The sequence below is a fragment of the Astyanax mexicanus genome, chromosome 13 (genome assembly GCF_023375975.1).
Source record: "Astyanax mexicanus isolate ESR-SI-001 chromosome 13, AstMex3_surface, whole genome shotgun sequence".
Lineage (NCBI taxonomy): Eukaryota > Metazoa > Chordata > Actinopteri > Characiformes > Acestrorhamphidae > Astyanax > Astyanax mexicanus.
In genome coordinates, this window is record NC_064420.1 from 2,984,691 (window position 1) to 3,012,537 (window position 27,847).

The window sequence follows — 27,847 nt, forward strand, 5'->3', positions numbered from 1 at the left end:
CTTCAACATTCACTTTCCATTTAAATAGGGGTTTTTGAGAATGCATGTTTTACACCATTTACCCCAGAAATCTTCTTGAACCTTGTTCGGTCCTTAAAAGGTCAGATTAAAAATATTACACTGTTCAAATGTATGTTTAGGTCACTATTTTGAGATGTGTTGCATTATCTCTCATGGGTTTATTGTTGCATTTGAATGTAGGAGTTGCTGAACTACACTGACATCTGATTAGTATTTAAACAGTATTGCTGTTTAAATGGACAATTTCACAACTTTCATTTATTTATTTCGCAGAGTCTTGAAGGGATGAGTTTCTGGAGGTGCTGAACAATAGTTGCTGCTTTTCCCTTACACTTAAGGAAATCAGGTTTAGTAAAAAAAAAAAAAGTAAATAAATAATAATATATAGTTAAAATCATCTTCTGCTTGTGAACCCAATGTCTTGTTTCATTACACCTGTATGCAAAAGGCAAAATATACACTTGTGATTGAAAAAGTCAGAAACCAGACAAGAGTTGCTGTATTGGCCAATTTCATTTATTCATTTAACAATCATAAAAAATGGCAGGATCATTTGGCTGTTAAGGTCAGACTCACAAAAGTGTGTTTCTAATGATTGGGAAATCTAATATGAACAATAAATTGTGTTTGACAGTAGCGACACCAGTCTACATCAATACCCAGCTATGAGGCCAACGCTTCCATTGCAGTCCGTTTTTCTAAATTTCTATGATGCTGTGAGGTGGATGGAGATGATACCAAAGTTTGAGCACTTTTACATAACTAAATAACTTTTACATCTAAATAACTAGAACAGTTCTCCCCAATAGACCAGTCAGTCATTACAAAAGCAAATCAAAGAAGACTCTCAGTAAATTCTAAGTAAATAAGAATTGGCACACTGCAGTAATGACACTTCAACAGTGCCGCCATTTCGCTTTTATTTGCTGCGATTGCTTTTACAATGACAGTTTGTTAGGTAAGAGGGAGAACCCCCCCCCCCCCCCCCTCCGGTACGCACCTGCTGTAAACACAAGCGGTCAGTTAGTATCTAGCACCTCCTTGTCTGTAATCTCCTCTAGAGAAGCCTACCTTGAGGACAACAAGACTGCATGTAGTTGGGGAACACCGGTAACGTGTGAACCCCTATGGCTGTCGGAAAACAGCTAACAGACACAGAAGGCTAGGCCACAAGGCTTCTCAGTGGGGCACGTCAGGACTGGCTTTGACGATTCTGTTCTTTGGGTTGTTCGCAGGACGTCTCTCTCTGTCGGTCAGTATAGCTGGCAGTAGGGGGGCAGGAGGGGTCTACTTGGCAGTCTTCTTCTCCGCCTCCGCTGGCTGTCCAGTGGCATCCTCTACCATCTTAGTGGCCTAGAAATTAAATCAGATTAATATGAAAAGGCATTCTAAAAAATAAATAAATAAATAAATAAATACTAGAGACTGAAAATTCAAATTAAGTGTTTTTGTAAACTTAGCAATTATTTAAGGTCAAACTTTTATTTTTAAAAATCTTTTTCCTGGTTGAAGCACTTTTGTTTTAATCTATTACATGTGTTTATAAAAGAGTTTATTAAGAAGCTCTGCCTTTTTTGTAATTCTATTGTAATAGGTTATAGATTTATGTTTTTATTTTGCTATATAAAACCTATATGCAAACAAAAGTGAGCATTTTTATATAGTCTTTGTGAGAGGAGGCTTCAAAGACATAAATTATATGATAAGGCTGTAGGTACAGATTTCTATAGTAGGAATTTTTAGCAGTTTTTCCTCAGGCCTTTAAAGTATTTATATATTTATATCGATATCGAAATTATATCGTATTGACCAACATTAAGGAATATATCGTGATAAAGATTTTAGCCATATCGTCCACCTGTGCTGACCAACATTACACAAGGAGAGATGAATGGCGAGAGCACCATCTACTGTACCCAACCAGAGAGAGCATGGCCCATTGTGCTCTCTCGGACTCCGGCTGCTGATGATCAGATCATAGCAGCACTGCCATTAGCCATTTTATTAGCCAGTGGTGGCTGAGTGGTTTAGAATACCGGGATATTGATCAGTGTTGAGGTTTCAGTACTAGTGTTTGGAGCCCACCACTGCTTGGCCCTATAGAAATGCTCTTAACCTCAGGAGCTGTGTGTGTGTGCTTTCACAAGTGTGTATGTGTGTGTTAAAGGCGAAGGCCATATTCCATCTGTGTGTCCAGCACAAATATGGCTTGATGCTAAGATGTAGATTTAAAGCCTTAGTTTAATATGGCTTCAGGACTCAAGCTGGTGTCTAAACAGTAAAAGAACAAACCTTCTTTTTCTTTTTCTTCTGTGCCTTCCGGCTGACTGAGCTCTGCAACAAGGCCTAGAGTGAGAAAGAAAAGCGAGAAAAAGGGTTTTAGAAGTTTTAATATCACAATAGACAAGATTAAAAGCACTTCTGCAATAATAATGGAAAACTGACTGCAAAAACTGATATCTTAGCAAGTTATATGTTAATATTTCTCATTTTGAGGTCATTAAAGGAATATTATAAGGATCAATGTCATAAGTTCCTTTACGTGTTTTAAGTAATTTAATACACTAAAAGTGTTTTTCCATTGGCAGGTAATTTTGCTTAAAAAACAACTGCTAATTGAGACACTTCCAGTGAATTAAATCACTTAAAACAAGTAAAGGAACTTATAAATAACTGTATACGTGTCCATCACAGCTTACCTGGATTTCAGGATCCTGCACCTCAAACTCAGACTTGTAGTGCTCCGGCTCCAAAAGTCCGCTGGTGATCCTCAGGGGTCCGTTGGCCATGAGGAGCACAGTGAATTTAAACTGTGCAACAAATTCACCTGAGAAGAGCAGAAATATATCATCATCATCATCATCATATTCCACAGTGTCATTTTATTTATTTATTTTTTACTTATCGTTTACTGAGGATCAGTCAGGCCTTACGAAGGTGCACATATGTTAGACTTTATTTCATATTATGCATAATCCATGTGTGATATGGTAAAAATATATAATATTTAAAGAAATTGAAACGATACACAATCTCCCTCTTAATAATTTGACACTCGAACAAAGTGTATCATCAGTGTTGGATTCTTAAAAAAAAAAAAAAAAGTTTTTTGTTTTTTATTGCCTTTTTTCCGCACATCATTAAATTAATCAGGATTTTTTTTCACAAATGCTTAGTTGGGTCTGTTGGGTTGTTCTTTGAGCACTGATGATTTTATGACATTATGCTTTAAAAATAGTATACGGTCATTTAATAAGTAAATTTATCACGATACAATAATTGATTTGGTTAACAGTTATACCCTTAAATGCTGCTGCAAATAAAACCATAAACAGATCTGGATCCTTCTGTCAACACCTTGAGGGGCAACTCAAAAGCATTAAAAAACTGAGTGAAGGACAGCATAGATTTTTCCTAAAGTTCTTTAAATTCCATTTCTCCACATTTTCTCCAGCAACTACTGGAGAACTGATAAATATGAGAATCCTCATGGTAAAATGTAGGTAATGCAACATTCTAAAAATTGTTATGCGTCTATCTATAGATCATCTCTTTTGAAGCACAAATATATATATATACAGCTATTCACATAATTCCCATTAGCACACAACCCATCAGCCCTGAAGGTCTGAGCAGTGTCTGAACTGCTCGAGCAGGAAGCTCAGTGTCCCAGCCTGGCAGGAAAATCATATATCTCAGGACACGTCCTTATCTGGACCACCCTCGTGGTCTTCATGCTTGACTGGCCTTTCTAAGAACGAACCACACAGCAAAAACTGACGATTCACCTTCTTTCTCGTGCAGGACGTTGAAGGGCTGCAGCAGCTCGTGCTTGGCACACTCCACCACGCCCAACCGAGCCTTGCTCTCATCCTCAAAAGCCCTGAGAGAGAGAGAGAGAGAGAGAGAGAGAGAGAGAGAGAACAAGGAGAGTCAACCACAGAAGGTGAAAGGCAGTAATGATTTATGAGGTCTGTGTAAGACAGTATGGATAAATTAGATTAGGTTTGTGCCAGAGATAGAAGTTCTCATTAGAGAAGAAGGACACTATTTACACACACAAAAAAAAGGCTGCAATTAAAACCAGCCCAAAGTGACTCCAAGCGACTTTCTGTAACCTTTCTATATTTAAATAGCTTCAGGATTGAAGCAAAAACAATGCTATGGTGTAAAAAATACCTTTATCCTGGCAAGAAATGGGGATTACAACTACATGAGATTTAAGGTATAATAATAACAACAGTCTCAAAAGTATCATTTTGTTGTATCACAATTTATGGTATTTCTTAAGGCTTCATCTTGATTTTTGTTAATACTGTTATTATTTATTAGCGATGCATAAATAAATCTTTTTACCAACGGAGTATGTGCATTTTTGAAGTTGTTAGTGTAAAAATAGCACAATGCAACATTTAATTTGATATTTTTGAGTTTGCTGTGACCTGTCGCATTACTTAAACAAAATTGTAACGATTCCAAACAAGCATATTTTTAAGAATTTATAAAACGATACTTGCACCTCTTGATACAACATGTAAACTGACTCTGTAAACAAAGTGTCACCCTGTGTTCCTGCAAGTCAGCCTTTGTTCTTGTTTTTTTTTATTAACATATGCATGTTTCTTATATTTCTTAACGATGCTTATACAAAAAAGTAGAGATAAGTTATATGATTTATATTAAATGTGTGTTCAATTTAAAGACTGACCCTTATTTTTATTGTAATTTTTTGCCTTTTAATTTGTGCCTTATTTTGTATGTAAAGCGTCTTTGAGAATCTTGAAAAGCGCTATATAAATAAAATGTATTATTATTATTATTATGACCCCAGCACAATCATGTGATGTCAGAAGCACAGAACTGATCATCGTTTTGAACCAAAGTTTTGGTTTGGAGTTCTATTTTACTTGTTTATATATTTCTGTGAATACTTTGCATTGGATTTATGAACTCTTTTAGATCAATGTGGACTAACGGTGGACGCTGCCCAACTCATATTTGCCCAACTACATGTCCCTCCCTCAAACTCTAAATACGATAACACATTGAATGGATTCTTCTCTGGTCAAGTTCCATTTTTTGCCCCAAATAGCAGCATTAAGCAAATGTACACAGCAGGAAATATTATTAGACATTAGTTTTTATACCAAGGTATAATACCAATAGTATACTGCTGCAGCCCTTTACAACACTGATCAATAAACTGGCATACCAGGATTCAGGTTAGAGTGCCAGGAGCTGGTAATGGAATATAAAGAGACATTTTGACAGCATATAGATCACTCCACACTAAAGGCTAAAGCGGATGCACTGTGCAATTAAGGACTTCGTCCTGAAGTTCTCTGATCGGCTTCTCATCATCCATTACCCACAAAGGAAATTTGTGTGCAAAACATATCAAACTTATATAAAACAATAAGCTTTACAGACCCAACCTACTTCCTACTAAGTGAAATCTGGACTCTTATATAGCACCATCTACCCACCCAGAGAGAGAGCAAGGCCAATTGTGCTCTCTCAGGGCTCCAGCAGCTGACTGCAAGCTGCAAGACTGGGATTCGAACCATCGATCTCCCGATCACAGTGGCAACACTGTGACCGCTTGATCACTCTGCACCCCAAACTTAAACATTCATAACTAATAAACTAATCTTAGTGTATTTGCATATTTAAACATTTCCATCGTCTTATTTCATGGAAATCCAGTCTGGCCAGAGCTATCCTTCACTTAAAATTACCCCTAATCCCTTTCAGACTGACGGCTCTTTATTGCAGTTTAGAACACCTGTGTACCTGAGGGTGAAGGGCATGGCATCGAAGCGTCTCTCCACCTCACTGAAGAACACTCTGGAGGTCTTCATCTTCAGCCCGTACTGTTTGCTCGGGTCCCGTTTGTAAACAGTGGTCCTCCGGCCGGAGTCTTTAGCCTAAATAAAGAGGAGTGTGTTCAGCAATCAATCAAACTGTGAAATTAGATATCTGATCTCTTAATCTGATATGTTTTTTTTTTTTTTTTTTTACGTCTTTAACCACTGCTTACCTTCCCTTCTCCGGTGCTGACCAGCACGTCCACAGCGTAGACCTCATGCACCTCAAACTCAGCCTTCTCATGATCCTTCCTGTTAAATTAATGAGTTTTCTGTTTATTTAAAAAAGCTCTTTACATCCTGACCTGTAATTCAGTTTCACATCCTGGATCTTAACTACCATTGTGTATCTGAATTGTCGATGTAACTAATTTCTTATCTAATAAACTATATGGACACCTGCTCATTAATTATTTCTTACAAACTGTTGTAAAATGTATCCCTTACTGTATTGCATTCTGTGACCAGAGTTGGGTTTGTGCACTGCTGCTTGTTCTCGTGTGTAACAAGCGGGGGTGTAAGCATGTGCCAAGACAACCATAAACATCTATTGACTTGTCAGGGTTCATTTCAGTCAGTGGCGCACCTGTGTCTTCTGATGCCAAGATAGCAATACACCTCACTTCCAGAAATCAATGTAGAAATATTCAGAACTGTCATTACTATTTAAATGAGACGGGTGCAAGTTGTGAAAATAGACTGTTCACGGAGTGCACAGTAGGTGTCATGAGGAGGCAAACATGAATAAAAATAGGGGTGTAAGGAAAAAATAAGATATCACATTCTATTGTATAATATTTTGCTTGTCAATAGTGTATGGATATTCAAAAGCACATTACCAATTTTCATTTATTGGTTTAGTTGTAGAGATTGTGCCAAAAGTGGTTCTATCAGTGTTGTGTTTAAACCCCACCCACTTGAAAGCAGCGTTATACTCTCACTATTATTAAGTGTCTAGGAAGTACATTTTAATTTCTTTAGCATAAGTGTTTCTTTTTACTATGGCATTATTTTTTTAACCTTCAACTTTATTTGAATTAACGCAAAAAAACAAACAAACAAAAAAAACACCCTGATTACAGTAACACAATATATTGCAATGTAGTGGTGGGCGATATGGCCCTAAAATAATATCACGATATTTCATGGCATTTTCACGATAATGATACTCTTGGCAATATGACAAAACACTGAATAAAAAAAATAAATATAGATTGACAATACACTACTGCAACAAAATGAAAGTAAAATGTTAGTATTGCATACAATATAATATGGTGATATGGCACAACCCTACCTGAGATATTAAAAAATACAAGAATTTGATCAGATTTGTAACAGAAGTCAATGATCCAGAATGTCATGATACTAATAATAATGCACTCCATATATCAAATATCTCCATATATCCAGGATTAAAGTAAAATAAACACTGGACAGATATAATCTGTCTCTAGTAGATATTTAATGGAAAATGAAAACTGTGTGAATTTTTCTTTTGCTAAAAACAGAAAAAAAAAGGAGTACCCCGTTGTGATAATTAGGGGTGGGTGATATGGTACAATATTTAAGGGTATAATATTGTTCAACACAATTGGACACACAGAACACTCCTCCTCACCTCTGCTGGTCTGTGGGGTTCTGAATGATGGTCTTCTCTCCGTCGATGACGTGCTGCTTCAGCTGATGGGACAGCATTCCTGCGTAGAGAGAAAAGAGGGAGCAGTGATGAGAACGAGGAGAACGAGGAGACTGACGAGACCGTTTCCGCGCCGCCTCAGCACCCAGCGGCAGCCCGGGTTATTGTGATTGGAGCTCATTGAGGTCTGCTCACCCTCGACAGCGTTGCACTTGAAGGACTGAGCGATCTTGTTCCAGGCCTCGGTGAGCTGAGTGTTCTGAAAGAGAGGGAGAAAACAATCCATCAGTCTGACAGATAAATAAGCAAACCCTGCGATAAAGAACAGCAGGACTGTGCTGAACTCGCTGTCTTTATCAGAACATTGAACGACTGCTAAATAAACTATAGAAGAGTGTATTCATTTATGTTTGTTTTGTGATTGTTCATAGCATTAAAATTGTAAAATCAGGGTTCATACACTTTTTAACCAGTAAATTTCCATGATTTTTTTTATGACTTTTCCATGCCTTCAAGGCAAATTTTCATGACCATACAGTTTTAAAAAAAACACTATAAAAACTATAATCGAAATTGATTACAGTAGCCCTAAAATGAATTTGCAGACAATCTTCAATAAAGAAATGTGTGTTAGATCCTGAGAGCTTCATTGTGTCAGGCTAAATTACTGAAATAACCCTGAGCTGATGTATTTGTTACCTTAAAACAGATTTTCTCCATCAACAAATAGAAACAAAAAGATCTGTAGACCAAATTTCCATGCTTTTTTTTTTAGAAACTGTTTTTTTTTTTTGTTTTTTTTTTTTTCAAAACTTATGCAGGCCTGGAAATTGCTATTTTCAAATTCCATGACTTTTTCAGGATTTTCATGACTGTATGAACCCTGTAAAATTGACTTTTGGTGTATTAAACATGATAAAGGAGTACTAGAGTAACTTGAATAGCTGAATATCACACCACCGCTCTGGCCTTTTTGCTCAGCACTCTTTAGTGGAACGTTTGCACACGATACAATAGCAGTGATTTTTCAATAACCTCATTAATTTCTCTCAAATTAATCCAGCTTACACAGATTGTACAGTATGGACAGCTGACTTCAAAAAGGACACATGACTTCAAAGGTTATGGTGAAAAAAAACACAAAAGAACCTCAGTTGTGCCTGGTTGTTAGGGACCTACGCCTGATTGGGCCAAAAGTGTACGATTTGAAATCCAGGTCTCTTAATAATGGACTAAAGCCACGTTTTTAGTTATATATATATATATATATTTCTCTGCTGAAAGCTGTTTACTTGGGTGAGTAAAGCGCATCCCTTTATTTACAGTAAGCTTAGAATTCCAGTATTTTGTCTAAGGGTGAGTCTTCAGTAAAGTTTCTCCTAAGCACTAAAGCTTAGACTGATAAACCCTGCCTGAGTGTTCTGGGCGCTATCAGCTAGCATTCCGTGCCGTGTAGCTTGTTTTAACACGGTAAACATGCAGACTACAGTCTAATGTTCAATGCTCACCTCTGAACAGTGAAAGAGCTAGTGCTGCGGTTAGCGGCTAATGCTAATGCTGCTGCACCCAGCCTTAGTGCTGGAGAAACTTCACTGAAAACTCACACTTATAGCACTGTACTTCAGGGGAATGCCTTTACTGCTCCCTAATATCTGACTGGTAACATTTATACATAAGGAGCAGCGGATTATAAGGCGCACTGCCGATTTTTAGGAAAATTAAAGGATTTTAAGAGCACCATATAGTCCAAAAAATACATTAAGTTAGGCAGACACTTTCTATGACCGAGGATGCATTGTATCCCAATCACTTAAACTACATTTGGAGATGTCAAACATGCATAAAACTACATTATGATTGTAATGTAAATGCCAATGCCATAGATAAATGTGATATTCATCGTGTCTCTGGTGCACAAGCAATACTAATTTCCTTATCTCTTTCTGGGCTGAGGACTCCATGCAAAGCCAAATGAAGCAACAGGAAGTAGTTCATCAACGTAATTTAATGTAAATCTCTTCTCTCTCATGTTTTAAAGGCCTGTAAATGAACTAGTTTGTCTTTTCCTTTATATGTAGGACACTACAGTCAACTAAAATGAACTAAAATGAATATTCTGCGACCCCTCCCTCACCTGGTTCCCAGGCTTAACCAGTCGCAGAGCTGCTTCGGCACAAAGGTGGGCTGCCTTGATAACATCTGCCTTGCGGCCGGTCACTGGAGCGTCCTGAAACAAGAGCAAAGAAAGAAGTCCTTTAAAATAAAAATGGGGGGTGGGGTTTAACTCCACTGAACTTATTTTAAAACGCATTACAGTGTATTATAAATAAAATATATAAAATATACACATAAAAGCTCACAGCAAGGGCAGTTCATGCCTCCACCAAATACATTCCGCTTTTATTTTACCTAAAAATTGAGAGTTTGTAAGAAACTCACTCAAAAATAAGCTTATGATTAGCGCCTCAGTGTAAATTGTACTATTTCAAAAGCTTTGAAAAGAAACCTACTAAACAAAACAAGATATATGTATATTCCCACAACTCTGACAAAATAATTAAGCTGGCCTAAAATACTACTAAAGATATTAGGGTTAGGCTAATAAAAAAATATGTAATATTGCGATATACCACATCACTTTCATCTGCAATATATTATTGATGTGTGGCATCAAATATTGATATTTTTAATAAAATATAGACGCTAATCAAGTTAATAAGGTAAGTACTAGGCAAATGAATAGGATAAACCTGCAGTGAAGAACATTGGTTGTTAAATTCTGTATAAAAAAAAATAAAAAAAAAAATCACACAATAAATCCATAATTTCTGTTATTTGAATACTGAGGACTATTTTATCCTCTTCAGTAACTGGTATTAATTTGACAGCACTATTATGTTGGCACAAGGAGGCTACATGTGCAGTGTTTTACCGGATTCCCGCTCTAATTTTCTTTAACAGTAGAGGAACTAACCTTGCTCGCACCGACCACGAAGCTGTGAGCTACATTGGAGATGAAACCATCCACATGCACTCCAAGATCACTGCAAACAGAGAGACAAAAATACAAAAATAATGCTGGACAATAAATCACAATAATTCACTTAATTCAAATGATTTGTCGAATCGATTGCACAATTCCATTAGTCTCTTTTCTATGTGAATAATTGCTGTTTGCTGCTGTTTTTCTATTTTACTCGGATAAAAACACTCATACAGTAAAAAAACAGCAGCAGGAGCTCCTCAGATAAAGTGCTCAAGTTCTCATTTTTCTTAAGGCAGGAAAGAGTGAAACAAGCGTTTGACTCCACAGATATGAGCTACCATCACTCTAGTATATTAGCTTGTTATGTTGCGTTATGTGCTGTTCTACACGGTGCTCTGCAGCGCCTCTAGAGGTGTGGCGGTATGTGAAAATGCATACTGGTTTTAATTTCCCCTCCAGTAAACCAGCTGACCAGGTATACTGCCCACCACTATTGCAGCCCTATTTTTTTGATCTACAGATAATCATATAATAGAAAAACAGAAAAAGATGAATACTTACATTTTAACCAAGTCACCGTCTTGCAGTGTGTAGTCAGGGTCGCTCTTCAGGGGAGAGAAGTGGCACACGAAGTTGTTGACGGACACGCAGGTGGGGAAGGCAATCCCTGTAACAGACAAACACCAAACCCTCAGAAACTCAAATTATTCAAGAACAAACAAACAGATAAATCACGCCATCAGAGCTGATCGATCACAGGAGAACACACACACACACACCTTTCTTTATCTCCTTCTCCTTCTTGAACACCTTGCCGGTCTCTGCAGCGATGAAGGCGTCTCCTTTCTCACACAGGCTGAGCACGGACACTCCGGGTTTAGCTGCTTCAGTCACAGCCTTCAGAGCCCCTGGAGGAGAGAGAGAAAGAGAGAGAGAAAGAGACAATGAGACACCACACCCAAACGAGACATATTATACACCGGGAAAGAGAATAGACCTCGAAATGTAGACGCAGATCAAAAGCTGAAGTCTGAACAGAGTCTATGAATTTGTGACTAACACTTTAATACACTGTTAAAAGTATAAAGTTCCTTGAGTTAATTGAAGTACTTTAAGGAACATACAAAAAACGTTTAAGGTTTTTAAAAGAAAAATGTTTTTTAAAAGGATCCTCCAGAGTTCGAGTAAAAAGAAAAGTTTACTTTTTATCCAATCAGAAGGACAGAGTAAAACACTGCCCTCTAGTGGGCAGAGTTTAAACACTACATGAAGCACTTCTGACACCAATCTATATTTCTAAACTAGGAGTGTAAAGCTATCTTACTTTACAATATATTGCATTACATTACATTTAGCAGACACTTTTATCTAAAAGGTCCCATCACTAAATCTACAGTTTTCCCAAATAATGTCCTGTTTACTTTTCCTTGAGAAACTCATTTTTTGACTAACATTAGAAATCTGAAAAGTTTTGGGAAATTTTTCTTTTTTTTTGTATTAAACTGTTTTTGTCTGAGGAGCTGTACATTCAGGAATCAAATCATCATATGGGATGTTTTGCTAATAACTAATAAAATAAATATATATTTTTTTCTTACATGTTTAAAAAAACTTTAATTAATTAAATTGTGTATGTGTGCAGTAGGGGCGTGTCATATTGTTTGTTTTTTTTGTTGTAAAAAAAATACCCTAAAAGATATATTATAAAGTTATATTAATTTAGGGCCATATCACACACAACTAATGTGCAGGAATATATAATATATTAACATAATATAGTATACAGCATTTGCCTACATATATTGGTTAAAAATAAAAACCTAACAATGTAGTCCCACACTGTAGGATTTTTCTACTAACAGGGACACTTATTTTTCTCCAAAAATGATTAAATAAAAAAAATAATAATAAAATAACTTAAGTAACACCTAAGTAACACCCAGGCTAAATTATAAGAACCAGGACACTAATGATTAGTGATTAACTAATAATGCTATTTTTTTATTCTTATTCACAAAATATTATATTTCAAGAAAATATACAAATTTTAAACTGGTTAATTTCCTTTAAAAAACTTCAGTAACACACAGTCATTCTTGAAGAAAGTAAAAGAAGCACTTAAAAAAGATCTGAAATCATTTCATTGTGGTAATATAAGACTTTAACAGGCGGGAACATGTGTTTCGTAGCTAAACTGTAGAAATATAACAGCTGTTTACTAATAATATACTATATTACGATGTTTGAATTTGTTTTGTATATAATTTTTATATATGTTTCTTACATTTAATAAGTTTAATACTGTTAACTAATTCACACGCGTTCACTTCAGTGTCTCGGTAGTGCGCTGCACGAGGTTCACGTTGTCTTCTGGTTTCAATTTTCCAGTCCACCTTAAATGGTGCAGCAGCTACAGAACATCTATAGAGGAGACTGCCCACTGGAGAACGGGCTGCGCGCTTGTCCGACACTAGAGGGCGCTCCCGAGTGAATAAACTGATAATTGATTAAGAGTAAAATCATAGTTTATAAATGTTTGGTCATTTTAGGTCAGTGTAACGTTTATTAAATAAATGTTATGACCGTTTGAGGCTAAATGCAACAATAGAAAACTGGATGTAGAAACTAATTATTTCATTTTTAATGTAGTGCAGTGTACAAAAAGTCCAATTTTAGTTCTCTCATCTCTGCCCCTCAAAATCATAATTTCAGGAAAAGATGATTAATGATATGATAATGAAATGATAATTCTCATTTTTTGCATAATACAAGTTGGATTATACAATCAAATTAGTGTTTGAAAAACTCGATAACTAAAAAATTGGTAGAAAATCAATTTCTTCATTTTAAATGTAGCTTGATACAGTCAGAAAATGAACTTTTAAACGTTACACTGACTATCTAAAAACGTAAAAATTCAGCAATGCACAAATCATTTTTAACGCTTTAAACTTAAAAAAAGGCTTTTTAAACTTTAACCTTGTTAAACAGCTAGCTAGCTTAACTCATCTACCAGACTAAAAAAACTTGTCCTTTGTAGGAAAATATGAACAACAAGCAAGTTTGTCCCTGCTTTTTTTAAACTAAAATAATTTAATTCACTTTAATATCAAAATATATTATATGGAGTACTCATCAAATAGTAGCTTTATAAACATGCTCTGGCTTTATGTCAGCACACGGTAGCAGGAATGCTAGCGGCTTCACTGGACAAAAACAGTTTGTTGTAGACAATTTGACAAAAATAAATATATTTTCTTTGCGTTCTTAGACAAATATTTAATGTAACTTTCCAAAACCAATAGAATATCCTGAATAAATAGTTGTGCACCATTTTTAATTTGACGTTTTAGCCGTTTAGCTCCATTCACTCCCATTCATTGAGTGCTCACTCGCGGGCGCCCTCTAGCGTTTGCAGTCATTTTGCGATATAACAGCATTAAAAGTTTATGGCAGTCTCGCCATAAAACCAGCCTGCACTCTAGCAACTCCCGCTCTGCTTCTCTACAGGCGCCACAGCGTGACTGCTCCATTATTTAAGGTGGACCGGAACACACACTGAAACCACACGCCAACTTTAGCTAGCTTCCTTAACGCGCGCGCTGCAGCAGCTGCTACTGCTCTCCACATGCACGCGCGCAATACTCCGCGCCATAGGGCTTAACTACAGCTAATCTGACACGTTCTAAGCGAATTCTCCACACCGTGTTCACACAGTAAAGCGGATTAATTCGGTTTAAACGCATAAACTCGCTGTGAACGAGCCCCGCTCTCTCTTATCCGAGTCTTTTCCGTGGGAGGAGGCGGCAGCGAGCGGGCGGGCAGACACATGGCCGTACAGGCGCTAAGTTCCACCGAGACTCGGCTCCACCGAGCGGCTCAAACCTCCGGCTTCCAGCCGCACTTACGGTTCGCTATGTCCGCCCCCATCTTGTACTTGGTGACCACCAAGTCCTCGGCGATGGTCTGCTCCTGCTGCTCGTCCTCTGACATGTTTTCTCTCGGCGGATCCGCGGACTGGAACTTTTCTCTTCGGGCTGAAGCCACGCTCAGATCCTCACACACGCGCTACCGATGCCCGACTCGGCAGGGAATCGTTCATATGAGTCGGTTCTTTTCAACACGTTCAAACCGACCGATCAAACTGATTCGCAACGGAAACCGAACGTCAGAAACCCTCCAAAAATAACAAAATAAACAGAGGAGTAAAAGTAATGTAATGAAATCCCCTATTTATAAGTACAGTATATTAATATATATTATATAATATATAGTATATTAAATAAATGTATAATAACTATACTGTATTTATTTAACTACTATTTAACTAATGAAGGTTATTAAGGTGTGGGAACGAGGTAATTAAATCGTAGCCATTAAGGCATTGCCACAACGTCCTTTTGCTTTACAGCTAAAAAAAGTTAATTTTAATAAATAATCTTGCGGTGATCCTAAGGTCACAAGGTCTTTTTAAGGCATGGGAATGTGAACCTAATGTGTAGAAACAAGATTATTAAGATATGGGAACAAGAAACTTATGCATAGAAATTAGATAATTTAGGCATGGGAACAAGATAATTAGGCGTGGGAATGAGATCCTTTTTACATTTTATGGAAATGCAGAAAAAGTATATTTAATGTGTACTTTTATAAAGAATATTATATAGAACATGTATATTAGATATTCTTTACCTAATTTTAACGTACTATCCGGCCGTGTGTACTGGGTGATTCACTGAGTCGACTCATCATCATTATATGTATGGCAGACTTGACATGCGAATCAGTGACTCGTTAGATTGGAAATCGGTTCAGTAAACTGAACAGATCTTCTGTACGCACGCACTACTAGGCCAATATGGCCGCGCACTGTACAGCCCATCAAAATAAAGGTCCTTCCACAGCGGATGGTCGAAGGTCAATATTCTTCCTAGGCTCATGCAGGCAGTTTAAACAAGAATCCTTCATAAATATTATCCATGTAACAGTAATATATAAAACTATAACGCGCTGGTGGAGAACAAGAGTGACTTTTGTGGTGAAAAAATATTGTAATTAACATATTTTTCTTTAATTGTATCCATTTCCATGTAATAATTTCTGGATTAATGCAATTAAGGACTATTGAGACTATTAAGTATTATTGATAAATACCTTTGATGTGTTATTTTTATTATAGTGAGTACAAATAGAATATTTGCTTCTTGATCAGTCTTTCTGGGTAAATATTTTATCCATAAAATAAAATATAAAAAATAAAACAAAACATGCCTTATTTAACAAAGACTTCTACTCCTACATATATAATTAATATACACTTAATATACTCTTGTTTTTCTGTACCTATCTCACCCGTTATATCAGTAAATGACTGTTGACCTGTTGAGTGAGCACAAATTGAATGGCGGTGAATGGAGCTAAAGGGCTAAAACTCTAATTAAAAATAGTAACTAAATACTTTTTTGTAAATTGTTTTAATTTTATAAAGTATATTGAAGCACCTAATTAAAATCACAAAGCAAACTTACATGTATGATGCTGGAGTTACAGCCAAAGCTTTTAAAATTGTGTATGTGGTGCTAAAATATTATTTTCTTTTGTGTTGAAAAAAAAAAAAAAAACTACATTTCCCAATATAAAAATGACCAAACATATATATTCTTTGATTTTGCTCAGTTGTTCCTTTAGGCTCACTCTTAAAAAATATAACAACAGTTCACTTGAGAATAAAGAGTGAAGCACAGAGGGAGGGAAAGGAGCATTTTCCACTCATAATCAGTTACAGGGCTGCTGTGATTACCGTCAGTTATCTACATTTATAACCTGCTGATTATAAATGCTGTAATGTTACAGTTGGATAATACAGTATCCAGATTTTGCCATGGTGGCATCTCTACCGCTGAATCCACAGCCCCTTCCCGGCTCCGTACTAAACACTCTCTGATTTAACTTAGTTTTGTAAAAAAAAAAAAAAAAAAAAAGGGCTTTAAGGACAAAAGCAAAAATAAATAAATAAATAAATACATGAACACATAAATAAATAAAAGAAAGAAAAAAGAAAGAAAGAAAAAAGGCAGCATGACACTATGATGTGAATTAGTAATGTGTTTATTACAGATCAACGTTCAGATATAGACATTAATTTACGATCGACAATCGAGATGGACATTTGTTTTCATTCACATTTAAGCTACAGTATGTATCAAAACTAAAATATGATGTCTAAATTTGAACACAAACACTTTATACAGTTTATATTTCACGCTTCATAGTATACTGAACACATAAAATATTCTTTTCCCCCCAAATAGTACAAAACATAATTACATATATAAAACATACAAACACTGAGTTCATAAGAAACTTCAAAATAAAGTCTGGACTTCATGCTCGAGATCCTGCTGACTGGCCATGCCACTCGTGTCCCTTTTATCCTCTTTTTATATTGGTATAAAATGATGATGATGGCCTTGCTTTGCAGGATAAGCACCCGATGCTTGTGTTGCTGATACTGCCTGGCACCACTGACACGTGGTAAACTGGGTTCTTTCTGGGCCACAGTTCTGCAGGAATTAAGCACCACTGGTGAGAGCTGTGAGACCCTGCTTCCAGGTTGGAAGTGTTCGTGCTACGTTGAAGCAGTTTTGACGCTGTAAAAGATGCTCACAGTGAGCTAGCACTTACAGTATAAGCTTGTCTGGCAGCTGTGTTTGTATAAAAGGCTAAATTTGTGTATTTAGCACCATTGCAAGAGGAGATAAACCTTGTAAAGTTCACCCTTCTACTGATATGCCATATACAGTATCATGGGATAGGATCTGGTATTGTGTTGGGAGGGGCACTGGGTGATGTATGGGTTTAGAGTCGGGGCAGAAGGGAGAGCTGATTGGCTGGACTTACACAGGTGTCAACATTTCCTCCATGAGAAACTGCTCCATGAGATAACATTTCATGATCAGCTTACGTACTGCTATCCCACGACTTTTGGCATGTCTGTGTAAAGTACTGAAGCATATTAAATGACATAAAATGGCATTTGTGAATGTAGCAGTTGTTCTTTGCATTGTGTTCAGAGATTTACATGCAACAAAATGACTTAAAATCATTTTTCCTTCTACCATAAAGCTCCCATTTATACAAGGTTTGATCAGACAGCGACGATATGTTCAGCAATATCATTAGCAAGTATATATTAAACAGACAGTATGATAATAAGTAGATATTTGTGTTTGTTTAAGGGCTAAACAGCCACATTAAGACCCTTCACAGGAGATGGTCTAGTTTGGTCCCAAATTATCCCAAATATTATCACTTCTATCTATCAGTCTGTCTTTAAATCATTCGTACACACAGTACTGTCCATCTTTTCCACCTCTGGATGTGTTTCCATAGTGTTTAGATCTGCAAAATACTGAATAATGCTTTGTTATCAATTGGTATCGCTACAATGAAAACCTGGGACAGTGCTAACAATAATAATAGTAATACTTTGGGACATATTTCGGTTGGATTTACCATAAAACACTGGTATGGGATTGTCAAGCCAGTTGCGTTAATGTCAAAGTCCAACCAAACCAAGGGCAAAAGGCTCCAAGTTTAAAAAACTCAATTCATTAACTGATTCAGGTCAAGGCAAACCAATTACAGATGTGAAAATGCCCTAAAATCTAAAAACACACTGTTATTTCTTGTTGTTTTAAGACCAGTGTTGAAATTATGCCATGAAATAGCATTTATGATGGTAAACTCAGAACTTCTTTGACATTTCCAATGCAAATTCTGATGTTTAAAATTGATGTTTTCCAATTAAAGTCATAATCTTCTAAGTTTCCTCTATTTTTGTCCCAATTTAGCTAGGCCTACTGTCCCATCCATTCACCCATCCAGAGAGAGCAAGGCTAGTTGTGCTCTCTCAGGGCTCCGGCAGCTGATGGCAAGCTGCATGACCGGGATTCAAACCATCTCCCAATAATAGTGGCAGCGCTTTAGACCGTTGCTCCACTCTGCGTCACTGATCACTGGCTGCACTTTTGGCTGCTGGCTATTGGCTACACTGGCTGCACTGTTGGCTGTACTGTTGGTTGCTGGCTTTTGGCTGCACTGGTTGCACTGTTGGCTGCACTGTTGGCTGTACTGTTGGTTGTTGGCTATTGGTTGCACTGGTTGCACTGTTGGCTGCACCGTTGGTTGCTGGCTTTTGGCTGCACTGGTTGCACTGTTGGCTGCACTGTTGGCTGTACTGTTGGTTGCTGGCTGTTGGTTGCACAGTTGGCTGCACTGTTGGTTGCTGGCTATTGGCTGCACTGGTTGCACTGTTGGCTGCACCGTTGGTTGCTGGCTGTTGGTTGCACAGTTGGCTGCACTGTTGGTTGCTGGCTATTGGCTGCACTGGTTGCACTGTTGGCTGCACTGGTTGCACTGTTGGATGCACTGTTGGTTGCTGGCTATTGGCTACACTGGCTGCACTGTTGGCTGCACTGTTGGTTGCTGGCTATTGGCTACACTGGCTGCACTGTTGGCTGCACTGTTGGTTGCTGGCTATTGGCTACACTGGCTGCACTGTTGGCTGCACCGTTGGTTGCTGGCTGTTGGTTGCACAGTTGGCTGCACTGTTGGTTGCTGGCTGTCGGCACTGACATCAAGTCTTACACTGGTGGTATAAAAAAAGTCCTGAGAAATCTGGTAAGCAAACCAGCTGCTACATATTTTAACTAGGGTGAATTAAGGGTGACATTGGGTCAACTGGGGACAGTTAAGCTTAAGCGATATACAAGCTATATTTTCTTGCGTAAAGGGACTTTTTTACTATCATATTTAGCCTATTTTCTTCCATTATTGTATAGAAAGCTCCAGATTTGCCTCAATTGCCCTTAATTCACCCGTCTTAATTAGCTGTTATGTGCAGACAGCGTCCGGTTTGTGGAACAGTCTGCTGTGCCAGTAGTCGGGGTTGTCAAAGGAAGTTTTGCCGTTTTTCTCGTCCGGTCCAGAGCATGCACCCCTGAAGGCCCTGAGTTTGGCTGAATGTGGCACTTCTCCCTGCAGTTTCCTGTCCTTCGCTGGCATGTTCTGGTACTCCACCTGATCAGCTGATGCGTTACCTCTCCCACATACTACACCCATGTCCTCATACTCTTCTGGAAGACAGGTGATGATGCTACTGTGTTCATTTGCTTTGAAGCTGCTTCCTTTGGTGGAATTCGACTTCAAAGCAGGGATGTCACACATGTTCTGATAAACCACATCTTCTGTGGACTCTCTCTTTACCTTGCACGGACTGATAGAGTTAGTGTCTGTCTCATCTGAACATCTTTCAGTCCTTTCCTCCTCAGAGCTGCTCTGGACCGGCTTTGGTTCTGTTTGTATGTCCATGTATTCGTACTCTACCACAGCCTGTTGCGGTGGTCTCTCCTCTGCAGTGGCTCCATCCTCATTATTGCCTTCTGAAATCTCTTCATCAGGTTGGTGGTCTCTTTCTATCGTGTCTTCTCTTGCTTCAGGTGAATGCACTATAGCACTAGTGTCCTCACTTGCTGCCAGATCTAGGTAGTCTTCACCGTTACAGGTGTCTTGCTGGGCAGGCTGTTGTTTCGCTGTTTCAATGGCGTCCTCGTATGGTGGGAGGTTGGTACTACAAGCCAGAGGGTCAGTACCAGCACCTTCCTTCCCTGGTATAGACGTGGACGTGGTCGTGTGAATTCTGTCTTTGGGTAAGTGAGGGACCACAGTGGGCTGCTGTTTGGTCATCAGCTCGTACTCCTGTGGAGGTTCTTGGGATGGAGATAAGGGGGAAAGTTGACTCCTGGTGTTCCTGGATGATCTGCTGCGTGGAAGGCTGGCTCTGGATCCAGGCCGAGCCATCAGAGCATCTGCAGAAAATGATAAAAAATTAGATTTGAGTTGAGATCTGCTTTTTTTCAAGCTGTGTGAACATGAAATAATTCAATTTTCAATTCTTAACTGTGTATGAGGTTGAAATTTTAGAACACTTCTGCTGACAAGCTTTATGTAGATGCAGATTTCATTTTCCAGCAGGACTTGGCATCTGCCAAAACTGCCGAAAGTATCAATATCTGGTTTAATAACCACCCTCTATCACTACCACTTATATGCTATGGTTGCTATGGTGGCTGTGGTGGTTGCTATAGTGTTGCTATGGTATACATGTTGGTTGCTATGTAGTTTTAAGTGGTTGCTATGTTGTTTCTAAGTTGATGCTAGGTGGTTGCTAAGGTGTTCAGGTGTTCTGGTATCTGTGGTGATAGTATGACTATCTAGATAGTTGAACTACAACTCCATGTAGTGCAGATGGTCTGTTCTAATCACTTCATTCTCTGTAAAACCCTGTTAACTTATAATATAGCAGAATAATAATTTAAAAAATTGATTATAGGGAGAAATAAAGAATGTACCAATATAAGCAAAGGGAAAACATATGCACAATACTGCAACCAGCCAGCAGAGGCGCTAGACCATGTGATTGCTTCAGTAAAGCTTGTATAATGTGAAAATAGCCTTAGCAAATCTGTTATAGCCGTTACCTCTTTCTGAGTTGTGGGCACTTCTGGGCAGAACATATCCATCAGTGTCCTCCTCAGCCACCTGCAGTACCGGTGAGAGGGGGTCAGATGCCACAGACACACAGTTAGACATGTAGGCACTGTCTGCCCGACTGTGCCCCCGGCGTAGACTGCCTGTCTGGGAGACGATCTCGCCCATCTCTATGTCCACCACAGTGCCCCGGCCTTCAGAGCTTTCAGACGTCGTTCTCGCTGAACCCAGACGCTTCCTCTGATACCACAGCTGATAAACACAGACACATCAGCAATCCATAAGCACCCTGAGTGTTTGGTATAAAACTATATACTGTACATGCTTACATTACTTTTCACATCAGTAATAAGGTGGTATGAAAAAGTTTAGGCACCCCTGATCATTTTTTTGATTTTCCTTTATAAATCATTGGTTGTTTGGATCAGCAATTTCAATATATTAAACATATACATATAGCAGATGATATTTGAGAAGTGAAATGACGTTTATAGGATTTACAGAAAGTGTGCAAAATGCTATAAACCAAATTAGGCAAGTGCATACATTTGGATCCCTTTGTCATTTTAATACACTAATTACTGGAGCATCAAATTAGTTTGGTAAGCTCATTGACCCTTGACCTACATACACAGACAAATCCAGTTATGAGAAAGGGTTAAGGTGCCATCTGCTCTGAAGAGTGGCAACATGGGAGCCTCAAACCTGACTGAACTGGAGATGTTTTGTAAAGAAGAATGGTCCAAAATACCTTCAACCAGAAGCCAGGAAGGTATAGGCATTTAGAGGCTGCAGAAGGAGGATCTACTAAATATTGATGTATTTTTTCTGTTAGGGTTTAAAATTTATGCACCTGCCTAATTTAAATCCTATAAACTTCATTTCACTACTCAAATATCACTGTGTTTGTCTGCTATATGATATACTTATGGCTGAAATTCCTGATCCAAACAACTAGTGTTTCACGAAGAAATTTATTAAGGGTGCCCAAACGTTTTAAACATATGTATCATTGTATAAATGGGCAAAAATATCAGTAGCAATTTTAAGGCCTGAATTTGTTATGCACTTTTGTCTTATATTTTAAAAGCTCATATATCATACAGTATAATTAAATACCTGTCTGGAATCCTCCCCAGGGCTTGGGGTCATGGGCAGGTATCCCACTGGAACAGACTGGCCTGAGCCGCTCTAAAAGGCAAGAGAAAGAGTGATATCAGTTTATATTTGTAAATTTCTAACCAATTTTACAAAACAAGACCAACATCAGATGATGTAACACCAAATTCTCACCCTATAGGATCCGATTCTCAGCCGGGAGTGGCTCCTCGATGGTGACAGGTGGAGGGGAGGTGTAGCAAACCCGTCATCCAACACTTCTTCATCTTCACTTTCCAGGTTGACCTCAGTCAGCTTGAATTCTCGTGAATGGCTTTCATCTGACACTGCGCTGTTTCTGTCATTCTGTGATGAGAAATTTAGTTAGTGTGATCCATTACAAACTTCTGTTAACCAACAAATCTCAGAAAATTCACTCTTTTCTCACCTTGACAACAAGATAACGTTGTGGGTCCCTCGCCATTCTGGTAAATTCATTAGCCAACTCTTTAAAGGTAGGCCTGATGTTTTCATCAATCATCCAACCTGGATAGAAAGAGAAAAAAATGTAGGAATGTAAGAATGCTATTATATTTATAAGTGGTGTCAATAAAAATAATAATATATACATGTGGGGCGCTGGAATAAAGAATGCATGATAAATTGGACAAAAAAAAACTTTTTTTTTTACATTATTTTAAACATCTCAGCTTGATTGTATGAATTTCTTAATTAAGTAAATTAAGTAAAAGCCATTACTAGCCATTTTGTGTCTGTTTAGATTTTACTTTAACTTCTAAAAAAAATTAACTTACACTTCACCATGACCATGTAGACGTCGATGGTGCATATCTGTGGCTGGGCTAACCGCTCTCCTTTCTCCAGCAGATTTGGCACATCATGGGGATGCATGGTTGCGTAGGGCTCTGCTCCATGTGACATCATCTCCCATACTGTCACTCCTGCATCAGTAAAATGAGGGTAAAAATAGGGTTTTTTAATCAGAACAGACAGGATGGATAATATGCTGGTCATTCTTTTTTTTTTAAATAAATTTATTTCTGGGTTTTTTTTCCCATTTTCTCTCAATTTAGCTATAGGCTCATCTGTATATCCCTTATCACTTAGTGATGCCACAACACCAGGAGGGTGAAGACTAGCACACGCCTCCTCCGACACATGTGACGTTAGACTCCGCCTCTTTTCGCCCTCGGAGAAAAGCTCAGCAGCTCGGTTCCAATACATCAGCTCACAGAAGTCTTGTGCTGATCGACATCACCCTAAGAGCACCTTCTACTGTACCCACCCAGAGAGAGCAATGCCAATTGTGCTCTCTTAGGGCTCCGGCAACTGATGGCAAGCTGCATGACCTGGATTCGAACCAGTGATCTCCGGAGCATAGTGGTAGCACTTTAGACCGCTGGACCACTTTTGCTGTGATTAAGGCTAATTTAGGAATAAAAAGAATTTCCAATAGTACACAACAATTTGCTCCAAGACCACAGTTAATTCATCACTGTAATGCCGGTCCACAGTCTTACCGTAACTCCAAACATCACTCTGGTGAGAATATCTTCTGAACAGGATGCTCTCTAATGCCATCCATTTGATTGGAGTCTAAGAAAAAAAAAAAACAAGGAGCGGCTGGTTAGAAGACAAAATATCAGGAAATTTTGTTTTATGCCTCAGTGAAATCAATATTTGGTGGCTTAACCCTGATGGTTTTTAATCACAGTTTTCATGCATCTTGGCATCATGTTCTCCTCCACCAGTCTTACACACTGCTTTTGGATAACTTTATGTTACTTTACAAAAATTTAAGCAGTTCAGCTGGTGTGTAAATAATCAAAGGATGCCTGATTACTGAAGCTGTGGGGGCATATACTGTATAAATCCTTGATTTGCAGTGTCAGACTGATGGCATCTGGCTAGAACGGTCTGTGTGAACAGGCAAGCAACTCAACTTTTTATACAGGAGGCACCACACACACATATCCCACACATGTACGTGCATTTTTATCCAAGTGTGTGTAACAGTACATTTTCTACTACCTTTCTTTAACACTGAAACCATGTGTTAACAGCTGATAAATGCCTGGTGAATAACAGATACCTTGTGTTCACTGTAGACATATTTCTTATCTGGATACAGCAGGTCTGCAACCCCGAAGTCGGAGATCTGCACCATGTAGTCACTCTTCAGCAGAACGTTTCGAGCAGCCAGGTTCCGATGCACCATGCAGTGCTCCTCTAGATAGTACATACCCTAAAGAACAGTCATCCATATCTTAATATGCAAAATTCATATAGACTTAGGGACGTATTCATACAAAGAAAAGGGGTAACAGCAATATGCCAATTACAATGTTACAGTGTTTAATCCCTATTCTGTTTTGCAACTACTTTTTTGTAATTTTACTTTACCTTGCTAACAGCCAATTAAAAATGACAGTTTAATGAGTTTATGCATATTAATATTCAGTGCTTAGCGCTTGTTTGAGAGCTACAGGTTCTAATACAAGTCTAATAAAGGAATTAAAAGTAGGGTCATTTCCTTTGGGCCATTCATCTTGAAATTTGGGTACAAATAAAGGAAATAAATTTGAATTTAAAAGTTTTACGGCACATAAGAATAAACAACTGCAACAAAATAAATCTTTATTTAATTGTATTTTATAGCACAAGTATTATATAGTATTAGTATAATATAAATAAAGCATTTTCAAACCTTTAATAGACACAAATAGATCTGTAAACTTCTGTTTATTGTTGTTTAATGCAAGAGTACAAGAGTAACGTATAAAGACTTTAAAGAATTTGTATGAATTCTTAATAATGCATCAAAAAAGAATTTACCATAAAACAGAAGTGCAGAATATTTGGCGCATGCATAATGGATTATCAAAAAGATATTTCAAAAGGATATTTTTTCACAGTAAAAAGCAAAACTAAGACAAAATACACTGCAAAAAAAACAGAATACGGTACTACTGAAAACCAAAAAGTCTTAAAGAACTCGGTGCCTGTTTTCGATGCTTTAAAAAGTATACATAAACGCGCCAAACAGGGACACTCACAATCTGTAATAATTTCTAGTATCAAAAATTTTGTGAAATTATATCATCAAACTATATCAATATCGATACCCAGCCCTTATCTTGATATGGATTTTTTTTACTGTTTAAATTGTAATATGTTATTAATATGTTATATGTTGTGTCTGCATGTACGATGTATTAAATTCTATAAATATATTCTATAAGTTGTGTTCTAGCTTTTATCACCACCATCCTTTGGAGGCTCACCTTGGCTATCTGCACACACCAGTTGAGGAGACGCTGGGGATCCAGGCTGTTGGCGTTTTGGCGGAGGTGCTGCAGTAACGAGCCCTGAGTGCTGAGCTGGGTTACCAGCTGCAGACTGGGCCCCGGACAGATCCCCAAGAGACGCACTATATACGGATGATCCAGACTGCCCATGGACAGCATGTGCTGCGTACGGGAGGAGAGAGGGGAAAAGCTGATATAAGTGACAGTAACACATGGTAAATAGGGCTTTGTACTCTCTTGTGAAATGTATTTGAAATACATTTAATGAAATCCATTAAATATACTTTCTCTGTATTTCCATACAATGTATTTTAGGCAATATGCTTTAAATGAAACATTGGGTTGATTAAAAAAATATATAGTGGCATTAAATACTGCTTAAATTGCACTTCAGTTTAGTTTTTTTCAGTAGCATTAAGGTGTACACAATATGTACATCAATACGCAACGTAATACATTTATAATACACTTCAAGTGTATTAAAAATTATGTTTAAAAAGCCAAAAACATATTTAAATCTACTTAGATTCGCAAAAGTTATACATGTTGTATTTAAATATAGATTCATTATAATTGTAAAATATGTTTAATTGCCGTAAGCTGTTAAAAATAGCACATTTAGTATGTATTTCAATACGTATTATTTTTAATGCTAAAAGTATGTACTTTTTCCTGTTAAGTATACTTTTAAAAAATATACTAAAATGCACTTTTCTTTACATGGGTTAACAAGAAGGTTGTGATATGATATGAATCCTGATACAGGGGTTACAATTCAGTATATTGTTATATATTGCAATACTGTAAGCAAGGTAATATATTGTGATATGCTGGTCAGTGTAGCTTTATTTAGCTTCCATGAGACATTGGCAAAAATATTTTTGCATGTATATATTGTGTATTACATGTAATATAATAAATGCATAAGGGAATAATCCTCACATCAGTAATCTCAGTGAAAGTCTGCCGCCCACTGCGGTCTTGGATGGTCTTTATAGCAACAGGGATCTTCAGGGAGTCTCCTTCAGGAATCCAGAAACTCTGAGAGTGAGGAAAAGACTGAGATTAAACCATAAACTAGAAACAGTAATTTTGTTGAATGTGCAAAAGCAGACAATAAGATTACACAGTCCAGAGTTCTGTATGACAGAACTAGATTAGACTGTACTTTACCTGTCTATAGGGTTTTTGTTGGTTTATGTTTAAACTTTAAGGTTAATGCTCTAGCTTTAAAAAATGAGTTATGCACAGATAACAGTAAAGTAATCAGACCTTGTGCACAGTGCCAAAGACTCCTGATCCCAGAAGCTTTCCCTTGCGCAGTTCTGAAGCTCTCAGAATCCGAGCGTGGACCTTCGTCCCCTTCTCACCTGGATCCAGCGGCTCGATGCTCTGTGGGAGAATCAGAGGTCAGTTCACAAACTTACTCAATTCACAGTTTTAATTTCTAAACAACTCCTTCCATTAAATACTGTTCCTTACTTAACATTTTAGTCTTTGCTGTATTCCTTTTTAAATTGCATTTACTTTTTTATTTGTTAATTTTCATTATGAGCCTTCTATGTTTATTAGCTTATACATTCTATTAGTGTTGCATTATTTTATATTTATTATTTAATAGTTTTAGTTAGTTTAGTTACTTTTTGGTTTATATGTAGCATATATATGTTGCATCAAAGCTTTGAAATCTGTTTTAGATTTGGCCATTATCTCTTATTAATTAAATCTTAATTTTATATATCATTTTATATTAGGTGTGTTTAATGTTTTTTTTTAACTTCTTATATTCCTATTCCTAACTGCTAATATTTTTGTAGCTTTTGTCTAAGGTCTTTAAATATTATTTTTATTTTATTCTCAGTTCCTGTTTACTGCAACTGCACAGCTTCAAAAGTATGTGGACACCTGACCATCTCACTTATGTGAGGCAACAATAGGCATTCATATGAAAATGCATTTACTTTGTGTCTGACCACTTCATATATTCCATTATAAATATTAGAATATGGGAATTTGTACCCATTTAGTGAAATTGGAATCGGTTAGGCACTGATGCTGAATAAGAAGACCTGGCTTGTAAAATAAGGTCAGGGTAACTATTTTCATAATTTTCATATAATCATTTTTTATGACCGGCTTGTGTATTTAGGTAAATCGTGAAAATTGTGCCCCTCAGAGTTATTAATTGTATTTACTGTCTACTATTTGTTTTGCCAAAGATCTTTGTGAGTTGGATTTAAGACATTTTAAGGCCTTTTTCTGCAGATACCCTGTATGTAGGCTACTTTTATAAAAGAAATCCCAGCAAATACTAATAAAAAAACTAATACATTCAGTTTTGTGCTTTTCCACTCTG

General features: G+C 37.4%; 2 protein-coding genes and 1 long non-coding RNA gene across 3 annotated transcripts in view; 1 reads left to right on the forward strand and 2 right to left on the reverse strand.

Moving 5' to 3' along the window:
* Positions 1–515: 515 nt before the first annotated feature.
* pa2g4b (proliferation-associated 2G4, b) lies at positions 516–14,614 on the reverse strand. Its single transcript, XM_022677161.2, has 13 exons — positions 14,422–14,614; positions 11,293–11,421; positions 11,075–11,180; positions 10,502–10,571; positions 9,662–9,754; positions 7,723–7,786; positions 7,510–7,588; positions 6,062–6,140; positions 5,815–5,948; positions 3,810–3,904; positions 2,721–2,848; positions 2,314–2,367; positions 516–1,374 (listed from the first exon to the last, which is right to left on the reverse strand). Exons 1-13 carry the CDS (start codon positions 14,504–14,506, stop codon positions 1,309–1,311), a joined length of 1,182 nt encoding a protein of 393 aa, XP_022532882.1. The 5' UTR covers positions 14,507–14,614; the 3' UTR covers positions 516–1,308.
* A 1,989-nt stretch (positions 14,615–16,603) lies between these two features.
* erbb3b (erb-b2 receptor tyrosine kinase 3b) overlaps positions 16,604–27,847 on the reverse strand; it is a 42,847-nt gene continuing 31,603 nt past the window's right edge. The window contains exons 19-29 of the mRNA XM_022677130.2: positions 26,764–26,883; positions 26,434–26,532; positions 25,468–25,653; positions 24,276–24,428; positions 23,704–23,779; positions 22,978–23,124; positions 22,611–22,708; positions 22,358–22,528; positions 22,184–22,255; positions 21,055–21,316; positions 16,604–20,382 (exon numbers count right to left, since the gene is read on the reverse strand). Of these exons, the coding sequence (XP_022532851.2) occupies positions 19,409–20,382; positions 21,055–21,316; positions 22,184–22,255; positions 22,358–22,528; positions 22,611–22,708; positions 22,978–23,124; positions 23,704–23,779; positions 24,276–24,428; positions 25,468–25,653; positions 26,434–26,532; positions 26,764–26,883 (2,358 nt within the window). The 3' untranslated portion in view covers positions 16,604–19,408. The remainder of the gene's footprint in view (positions 20,383–21,054; positions 21,317–22,183; positions 22,256–22,357; positions 22,529–22,610; positions 22,709–22,977; positions 23,125–23,703; positions 23,780–24,275; positions 24,429–25,467; positions 25,654–26,433; positions 26,533–26,763; positions 26,884–27,847) is intronic.
* LOC111194082 (uncharacterized) lies at positions 25,574–27,826 on the forward strand. Its single transcript, XR_002650884.2, has 3 exons — positions 25,574–25,706; positions 26,775–26,900; positions 27,353–27,826. It is a non-coding gene; the product is annotated as an uncharacterized LOC111194082 (long non-coding RNA).